Here is a 10,397-nt window from a genome sequence, read left to right as displayed (position 1 = left end):
CTTATCAATTTGCAAAAGTATACTTAATAATTAATACTGTAAAAAAGATAGTACTTGGTATAAGTTACATCATTACATTCTATTGATTTGTTTGTATAAAATAAAAAAGAATTCTTGAAATTTTGCCAAAATTGATCTATATCAACTATCAAGTATAAGATATGGAAAGTTTATAAATATATCTGAGAAACACTTTTGTTTTGACTTTGTAAAAATATACTTCTTCCAAAACTATCATATTTTTAAAATTGTTTAGGAGACTATCAAAAAAATTATAAAGACTTTCACAAAACTATTAAGAACCATGTGCGCGCTTTAGCTATAAAAATAGTTGTTTGATATTCTTATAAAAATACAGCTTTTTGAGCCATTTTTTTAATTTTTAATCTAATATTAATATTTAACATGTACTTTGTTTTTTATTTTAAATTCATTTTAGATTTATATAAAAAATATTAATTTTTATAAATTTTATTTTCAATATATTTTTAAATTTTTATTTCTATAGATTTTGTAGACCGGCTTTAACTTGAGAAATTCAGAATTTTCGGTTTTATAGTGTATATTTGAAAACTCAGTAACAGGTTTGGCCTTCGAAACAGCAGGTCATTGCCTAGGGAAGTTAACGTCCATTTTCAGGAACATTTGAGACCCATATATTCTGGAATTTTTAGCCCTACGTGAAGTGATGAGTTGGAGTATCTGAATGAATTGGAATCATGTTGTTTTTGAAGGCGATGCCGTTCTTGTAGCCCAGTCAATCAATAGGGGGATTTGCTCCTCGTATACTCACTGGGGTACATGTCAAGATATATGGCGACTGATACCACACTTTTAAAATTGCAAGATTCGGCACATTGACAGGAGGAACAACGTCGAAGCTCACCGGCTGGCCCAACAGGCAAAAGCGGATTATGCTTTATTTCTCCATCCTATCCCCATCTAAGTGGTGTTCCTCCTTTTATCTATCTTTATCTAAGGGAAAAAAATAAACTTTGTGGTGTTTGCAAAGAGCATCTAAACGTTATCGATTATGAATTCATGACTGTAAGCTTCATCCTATATTGTACACAAAAAATAAAAAAAGTACACAACAATATCCTTTATATTATTTGGGGATAAATATAAAAGTTCATTGTATCAAAAGCATTTCCGAAAATCTTTAATGTTAAAACTTCATAATGACCGACAAGTTTACGTGCAACAAAATGCAAAAAATTGTGGGATTATAAAGTTTTTTCGCATAGGTGAAACTTTAATTCACCTTTTAAATTGGTAAATGATGTTTTTCTGTCATCAAAGTCCCCAAATTTCCAACTTTAAAACCATATCTATAGAAGCAAAGCCACCCTTCTTACGAGAGGAAGGTGCCAGTTAAACCAAGAAAGCATGCGGAGAATCATACATAGTACTGAAGAACAGGAAAATCATTAAACGACAGAAACAAGTAAATGCATTACCACCGAACCATGAACAACCATTTAAAATTCAAAGTACTAACACCCTAGCTCTATGGAAGTGGAGAGTTCACAAACTGCCTAGGCAAACTAAATATATCATTCTCCGCAAAAGGAGACGTCCACTCATGTAATCCAGCGGAAGATGCCGTTTCTTTAGCTGCCCCACCATTACGGAACCCTGACATGCGGGAACTATTCATACTGTTCATCCTTGCGCCGGGTGTATTCCTCAACAACGAAGAAATGCCTAGCCACAACCCACTAGGCTCGCCAGTCGCTACATTTGAATCCAAACTCCAATCTATAGAGGTGTAGTCCACCTGCGTCGAGCCTCCGGTGTTCCAATCCACATGCGACGATGTACCTAAAGTTCCTGCGGACCTCACACCAGTAAATAGACCAAGCGAGGAGGGAGCTGCTAGTGAAGGCGAACTTGTATTCACTGTGCCATATGAACTGTGAGGCTCATATGGAACTCCAAGCGGGTAAGTATTGCCCACTGTGCTCCAAGAACCTCCCAACCCTACCGATGATGTAGAATCCACTGGTACGTTTAAAGGATACGAGCTTTCTTTAAATGATGCCTGATGGTAGAATTGCTCAGGATACTGATGTACTAAACCAAGGGCGCCCATGCTCTGGTTCGGAGGTAACTTACCGTTAGACCTTGTATTTTCAACACCTGGTACATTATTTGAGTACCATCCAGCTGTTACAGCAGGAGAGGCGGTAATGCTAGGGACTTGGTTTAGCTTGGAATTAATATATTGGGGCCGCTGCATCATAACTACTGGTTCCCTTGGTATTTGCTGATGACTTTTACCATCATTTCCAGAAACACCAAGCCGGACTTCCAATTTTGCTGGGGGGGCAGTCACTTCCATAGATGATGGCATAGTCGCTGATGCAGCGGAAGTGCTTAATCCTGCTAGCCACCTCTTTTCTGCAAGTGACTTAGGCTGATTCAAAGATTGCAGATTTCGAGTCCCAGGTTCCAAACAAGCTGTAGGCACTGGAATTGCTGATTTGGTAAAGTTAAAATCCCGTTCATTTCTTCTCTGTTGTATTGTAATTGAAGCTGATGTCGCGGACTTTTCTTGTGTTCTCTTCATAGTATAGCCATTAACATTCTCCTCGGGATTTGGAAGAGTGACTGGTGGGTCCTGCTTTTGTTCGTGTAAGCTCTCTTCTGCCATCACAAGATCACCTTTACATGCAATAACAGCTCTTTCCACCTCCTGCTTTGAGCATTTGTAACCCACCTCCATCGCAGAGATCCGAGAAAGCTCATCACTAATATCTATTTTTAAATTACTGCTACTTCCAGGTTTAGTGTCCTTGTTACGAGCTTCCTCTTCATTCCCTTCAAAGAGCCAATTTACTGACTGCTCTAGCTTTCCCTCATTCATAACAAGGGCTAAGGTTGCCTGGTCATGAGAAAATCCCATTGCGACAAGCTGCTGCGAGAGAGATTCTAGTTTTCTAGACATCAGCAATTCAATGCAACGGTCATGTAACTCTTGAGCCCGCCTCTCTCTCTGGCGCTGATGCTTTTTCTCGTTCTTTAACCGGATTTTGTCTCTCTTCTCACTGTCTAATCCAACTAAAGTTTCTTGTCTAGAAGAATTAGATATCTTCTCTTTTAAATCTTCTGATTCACCAGAGCAACTGCCATTATTTGAAACTGAATCATACTCAGAAACAGTTCCATGTGGACCACTAGAATGCTCATCATTGTCATCTAAATTTCTAAAACGACCATTATCATGATAAGGTGGAGAAGAAGGTCCAGACGGTATCTCTAGAGTGTGAAATGTCCCAGATATGGGATTGTAAGCACTCGCTGGACTACCACTTACATTGTTGGTGGACCCAGAAGACTTAGAAGATGTCTTTTGCTGATCCTTGGAAGCCATTTCAGGGGCTTTATCTTTTGACTTACTCTTGGATTTCAATGCCGGAGACATATTTTACTTGTATGATCCTGCTGACAACACACAAAATGAAGCGATAATTAAACAAAAACGGTAATGAATCAAAAGGGGAATGGGACATGTCACATGACAGACAAGAGAGCTCAAATTCTTACAATTCATAACAACAGAGCATGCAAAAAATAGCCAAAGTTTTGCAACCTCCGTATAAACATTTTAACTAAAAAGTAAACAATTGTCAATACAAACAGGAGGATGACTTGTATGTCTATCATACGTAAACAATGCAAAATTCATTGACAAAACAGAATCCAACGAAGCAACATATCCATTGACATTACTACCCGATGCTCCAGTTAATTTATGACAATCAGCAAATGATTTTTTTTAAGACGTGTTCAATGGCAAGCCAATTAAAGCAACATAAACAATTTCTGACATAAAAAAGAAAACCTCAAATTCTGTACCGAAAAACCTTAATGTGTTTTCAGTGTCAACACTTCCTTTCCGATCAAATTCGTAACTGTGCGATAATCAAACTGTTCAAAGAACATTGCAAATGCAATTATTATCAAATTAATTAATACCAAATCGTTATGAATCAAAATTCATACATCAAACCGGAAACATACTAATAACACAAGCTCAATCTAATTCACAATGCGAAACCTAAAAATTTAGGAACCCTAAAATTCTCTTACAAATTAAAATTCTCAAATACGAACAAGTCAATGCAATTAGCGAAATGAATACGCTTCGATCTTAAAAATAATAATCAAAAACTTGAATTACACAGCCTCATAAACGATACATAGAACAAAAAAAATCAAATAATCACATTAGTCTATGAAATTACAACCAAATCTAACCTAAAAAAAAGAAATTAACAAACAAAATTGACATTGAAACTGAGAATAGAAAAGAAGAAACAGATCTAAATTTAATTTTAAAATAAATTAGAAGAAACAGATCTGTACAAACCTGATCGATTTTCCGATGATATAATATTTTCTCTGGTTTCTTGTTTTCTTTAATAAAAAAATGAAAATTAATTTGTTTTGGTATTTGTATGCTTCCTTATCGTGCGCAACGCTTATTATTAGGTTTCGGTTTAATGTTTGATTTGAGGTCCGTTTCCTTTTTTTTTTCTTTATCCTTTTTTTTTATTTTTTTTATTTTGTTGTTGTTTTTATATAAGGTCAAATGTCGTAAAAAGATCAAACCTTTCACAAAAGTTTCACAAAAGTCCTGGCCTTTAAATTTTATCAATTTTGGCCAAAAACTGATTATTTGGTTTCATAAAAGTCATAACCTTTCAATTTTGTCGATTTTAGCCAAAAAATGATTATTTGGTTTCACAAAAGTCTTAACCTTTCAATATATGTGCATGCCACGTAGGCGCCACATAGGCAATTTAAAATCAAATTGAGAGTTTGCCACAATTGAAACCAAATAATCTGTTTTTGGCCAAAATCGACAAAATTGAAAGATCAGAACTTTTGTGAAACTTTTATAAAAGGTTTGGCCTATTTACGACATTTGGCCTTTATATAATGAGAAAATTAGAGAATACGGGCTTAGCCCAACTTAATCTCAATTATATGGTAATAGTTTCAAATATACGGACGACGATAATTTAGGTTTGTATATAAAAAATCTTCATAGATTTTCCATTTAGTTTGAATCTTTGTCGAACAAAAAAGGAGATAATGGTGAAAACTAAGGGAGTTACAAAAAAATCGTCTACAAAAGAGATTGTAATGTCAAAAATAAAAAAAGTTGCATGCGAAAGGAAGATCAATTTAGTCGAAAGTCCATCTTCAATTGTTAAACGGAAGAAAGATGATGATAGTGATTTTGAAGAGTCTCCAACGATTAATATTCATAATAAAAAGGTTAGAGATGATAATTTTATGGCTGTCAAGGTTTTTTTTTCTTTTTATAATTCTTGTTTGTTTGAAATTGTTGTTAGAGTTTCTTATTTAACATATTTATGTTATAATTATGATTAATTGTTCAATTTATTTGATTTTTGATTAGTGTACCTGTTTACTATAGAAATTGAAATGAACATTGAGTTGTGCGGGTTGGTATTATCAGTTATATGGTGTTGGTAGTAGAAAAAACTTCAGGTTGAAGTTGATTGTAGCCAATTTATTTTACATATAATATCTTATAAAGTGAATGCCAATTTGTAATTCATGGCTCTTAAATGGTATTTCTAAAGTTTTTTTAGTGTATATATAAGTGTCAATTGCTATTTTTTATAATAAAATGTGAATGTATATCAGTTTTGTATTCTACTTCCTTCATTTTAATAGAGTTGTCCACTTTAAAAAAAATTATCACAAAACTTTTGTACACTTTCAAAAAGTAACTAATTTTTACACTCAATTTTCTATATTATCCCTATTTAAAATCCACTAATGACTAAATTAAAAATAAATTACAAGTGGACCTTATATTAAATAAGGGTATAATAAGAAAAATAAAGAAAATTTTATAAAATCCATAAACAATAATTGTTTTTCTTAAACTTTGTGATAAAGTTAAAGTGGACAACTCTATTGGGACGGAGGGAATATGTTTTTATTAATTTTATATGAATTATATGTTAGATTATTAGTTTATCGATGGTTTACTTTTGGTATTTTATAGTTTCCAAATGTTAATTAACAGTTTCCTATTGTTTCTGTTTTTTTTATTGATTTTGTATGTAGTATGTGTTACATTACTGGTTTACCAATAATTCTTTTGGTATTCTATAGCTTTTTTAATGTTAATTTTTTTTTTTTTAATAATAACATGAACTCATAGATTTACTTTTATCACTTTATGTGTAGCTTTATTTTTTAGGTTTCACATTGATTGCATTTGTGATATATATTTTTCCTTTTTTTGTGTAATGAGAGTTTATTAATTGTTTGCCAGAAGTTTATTAGAGGTTTATTTAAGATTTTATATGACGAAAACTGAAGTATTAATATATTTTATCTTTCTTTTAACTAGATATATAGGACTCTGAGTATTTTACCAAGCAGTTGATCATTTTCTGGTCAAAATTAGTCATAATGAAGGTGTAAATGTGGAGAAATTCTTAGATAGACTCAGTCTACCAATTCATCCATTGACTAAACCTATCACATAATGACATGTCATTAAAATAATGGTAATCTTGCAATATTACTATTCAAATGTGTAAATAAGCAATAAACAAATTTAGAAAATTATCATCATTTTAATGACATGTTATTATGTGATAGGCTTATTCCACGGATGACGTGGTCGGCCGAGCCTACCTAAAAATTTCTTGTAAATGTGATTACTAAAAACATTTCAACACCAAAACCTTTAAAAAGATTTCCAAAAATATGTTTTGGAAAGTTTCTTGGTATGAATGATTTATATTACTAGGTCAATTGATCCGTAGTTTGCTTTTAAGAGAGGTTAAACAATCGGTTTTCTATGAGTTATGGATCAAAATTTTGGGAAAATTATTTAAGTTTTCAATTGATGAGTTTTTCTTAATATTCGGACTTAAATATACTGGAATTGCTGATATAAAGTTGTATGAAACTTCATGAATTCCTGATTTTAAAGTAAATTATTGTGGGACATTAAAAAAATGTAAAGAAAAATATGGAGGAATTTTTTGTTAAAGCGTTGGAGCAATGAGGATGAGGCTTTTGCAATTGGTTGTTTTATATTTTATTGAACTCTTTTTGTATAGTAACAAGTCTGACTCAATCGTTCGTGATGAACATATTAGCATTGTTGATAGCGGAAAGTATGAAAAAAAATTACTGGAAAAAGATTTGTTTCACAAAACCATTGAGTTTTTGAAAAGCAAATTGAGTTTTCTAAAAACAACTGTGATTTTTTAAAGAAAAATCCAAAAATTGGAAATCTCCCAGTTCTTTCTGGTATGATAGATTTCCGCTAACATTTCAAACTTGGTTTTTTGAATGTTGCCCTACCGCTAAAGGAACATTGACTTCATGTTTTGGCAATGAAATTCCTCGTATATTGAGATGGAAGGTGGCAACTTCACGGGATCGCATGTATTTGATTTGTACTATTTTAAACAATCGGATAAACATGTATCTTGAATATTTGTTTTATTTTTAACTATTTTTTAATATGTTTATGACAACTAGTAAACTGTTAGTTTACTATAAATAAACTGCTATAAAAAATTTATATATTTGTTTGTTTATTATTTTTTATTCAGCTGCACTTACGTAACTTACACCCCACCAACAAGGAGAGGTCCATACAGGAGTTAGATGAGATGTTTGTGAAAGGAAAGCGTAAATTGAAAAACGGTGAAATTGAACATGGGAAGAAAGAAGAAGCTAGTTTGAGCGGAGAAATCAACAAAGTGGTCTTGAATCAAACCAAAATATATAATGAATTTTCATCTATGAAGACTTATGTAGAGATTCAATTCTTTGAAGTTTTGAATTTGTTGGCCGATTTGAAAAGGATGGTGTGTGTCAATAGGAATCAAGATGATGTAAAGGTAAACACTGTTAAATTATTAGTGAGCTACCAATGAGCTATACCTCAAACGGTATAAGCGCTAGGCAGCAATCTGCTAGGTCGTGGAATAATTCCTCCCACAAGCGCTCCCCCACCCTCGAATTATCAAAAGAAAAATATTAGTAGGCTACTATGCATATTAATTTGAATTTAGATAATTCAAGTTTTTGTGTTGTTTAGGTGGATGCTTGTGATGACGTTTCTTATTTGGAAGAAAATGACAGTGTTCTACCTAAAAACTTTGATGAAGGAGAAAATGTCGGTAGGGAAGTTGGTGAGACCCATAAAGATGCTAATGAAGTTGATACGACAAACAATGATCAGGTTAATGTTGATGGATACAATTCTCAAAATAAAGGAGAAGGTAACCCAAATTCTGCCAACGAGAGTGCTGTCGATGAAGAAGATGGCATAAAGGTAGAGTATTCATTTATTCTAGTATGTTGTTATTAATCTTTGTGCATAACATAAGTGATGCACTAATAATAAACATGAATTACATTTTACTGATTCATTGGTATGCTTACAGCTTAGTCAATCATTAGCAAACTACTGGTAAACTAACGGGTAACTATCAATTAAAATAAAAACTTTATTAAACTGTAATCAAATATGATGTGGATTCCTTATTGCATGAATACATTCATTACTGAAATCAAAATTTTAATGTAAAATGTAGTGCTTCAATACATAATAAAAGGAAAAAACTCATTTTCAGGTCTTTAAACTATATTCGTTTTGTTTATCTGACCTTTAAACTATTTTTTGTTCTTATCCGATCTTTTAATTTAGCAAAAAACTATTTTCCAGTCTCTGACTACTAAAAACGATGCTGTGTAGGCTATCAATTTGCATTTTTGAAAATAACGAAACAATGTCGTTTTTATCATTTAGGGACTTATAAATACATTTTCGCTTCGTTGAAAGACCGGATAAGAACAAAAAATAGTTTAAAAATAAAATAAATAAAACGAGTATAATTTAGGGATCTAAAAATGGGTTATTCCTAATAAAATACATCTGATCTCATACATAATCATTGATAAACCTATAAATTTATAGATAAGTAAAATCACACTACACTGTTTGAAAACTTTTTCAATCTTAATTTATCAATTAAGAGCTGAGTTAAATTTAAAATTCTAATAAAATAATAATTCAGTTCTAATAAAAGACATGTATAATTTTTTTTTTATAAAAACAACTAATGGAAAAATGAACATCCCAACCTTTATCGACTATGTTTTTAATCAAAATGAATTTTAAATGAAAAAAAATTCTACAATTTCATAAAAGCTTACCAGATTGCACCATGTAGTGTCTGAATCAATCCTCATATTTATTGATATTGTTCTTTCATGAATCGTTTTTTACTGAAGTTGATTGTATAACAGCACTCGGTCAATCTTTTAATTTCTTATAATTGATGAATCTTCTAATTCTCTTTTTTCATCAAGTTGAATTTAATCAATAATTTTAATGATTTTGTGTGATCCTCTCTCATGTTGATTTTGCTAGATATTTTTGGAGAGATTTTCGTATATCAATTTCTTAATTTCCAGCTTTTGATTCCTTTTCAAAATGATAACGTATTTTAGCAAATATTAACTGTATTTATACAACAAAAATTTTAACTAACGTATTTTTCATCATTTGTTATTAAGTTAGTACTAATGAGAATATTTTGACACATATTTGGTATTAAACTTTTTGAATATTTATTTTTAGAGTTGTTGAGAGAATGCGTTGAAGATTATGTTAATGTAAACAAATTATTCTTTTTGTCAAATATATAAAGGGTGGATTTGCTAAAAAAAAAATAGTACATTAAATTTAATTTATTTTAAATAATTCATGTTTAATTTAATTACAATAAATATTTTAATAATTATAAAATAGTATGTTTAATAACTAAATATAGATTATATTTTAAAATACTTTATATTTTCTTATTAACAAGAATACTTTTATTTTTTTGGATTGGCCGAAAAATACTAACCGTTAGTTTGATTTTCAATTGCATTTTGACGTTGTAATCTTATCAATTTTATCCCGTTTTCTATTTTTGACTTTCAATAGCAATAAATTAAAAAAATAGGCGATTTTATTTCTAAAAGGATGAAAATATATAAAATAACTAAATTTAAGGATCATATCATACTTTTTTCTACTTGCACAAATTGAAACAAGTTCTTTAACTTTAAAAAAAAAATTAGACTAATCCTAAATAAAACATTAATTAAATAAGATTGATTACTAAATCTCAGCACATCCACTCTTTTTTCATCAGACCCGCCATCGCCGGACCCATCGACCCACCTCTGCTCATCCTCCCATGGAGGATGGGCATATCTGCTATGAAAAGACAAACTAGTTGTTCGTCTTCAATAGGAAGAAGACGACAAATTCGGGGGTCGACGGTTTCGGGGGCCAGCGGATTCGAGGAAAAAGGCGACAATCC

At 31.4% G+C, this 10,397-nt stretch overlaps 1 protein-coding gene across 5 annotated transcripts; it reads right to left on the bottom strand.

The window, feature by feature from the left end:
• Positions 1-1,430: 1,430 nt before the first annotated feature.
• LOC126687126 (uncharacterized) lies at positions 1,431-4,513 on the bottom strand. 5 transcript variants are annotated; one of them, XM_050381517.2, is made up of 3 exons: positions 4,376-4,513; positions 3,848-3,933; positions 1,431-3,444 (listed from the first exon to the last, which is right to left on the bottom strand). In XM_050381517.2, the coding sequence occupies exon 3, from the start codon at positions 3,425-3,427 to the stop codon at positions 1,511-1,513; it is 1,917 nt and encodes a 638-aa protein (XP_050237474.1). In that variant the 5' UTR covers positions 3,428-3,444; positions 3,848-3,933; positions 4,376-4,513; the 3' UTR covers positions 1,431-1,510. The 5 variants fall into 5 exon arrangements, with proteins under 5 accessions (XP_050237474.1, XP_050237473.1, XP_050237476.1 ...); XM_050381516.2 differs by having other exon boundaries at positions 3,862-3,933; XM_050381519.2 differs by having other exon boundaries at positions 3,870-3,933.
• Between the last annotated feature and the right edge of the window lie 5,884 nt (positions 4,514-10,397).

This window comes from Mercurialis annua, linkage group LG6 (assembly GCF_937616625.2).
Source record: "Mercurialis annua linkage group LG6, ddMerAnnu1.2, whole genome shotgun sequence".
NCBI lineage: Eukaryota > Viridiplantae > Streptophyta > Magnoliopsida > Malpighiales > Euphorbiaceae > Mercurialis > Mercurialis annua.
Note: the sequence above shows the minus strand (reverse complement) of the source record. Positions and strands in the feature narration are given on the sequence as shown.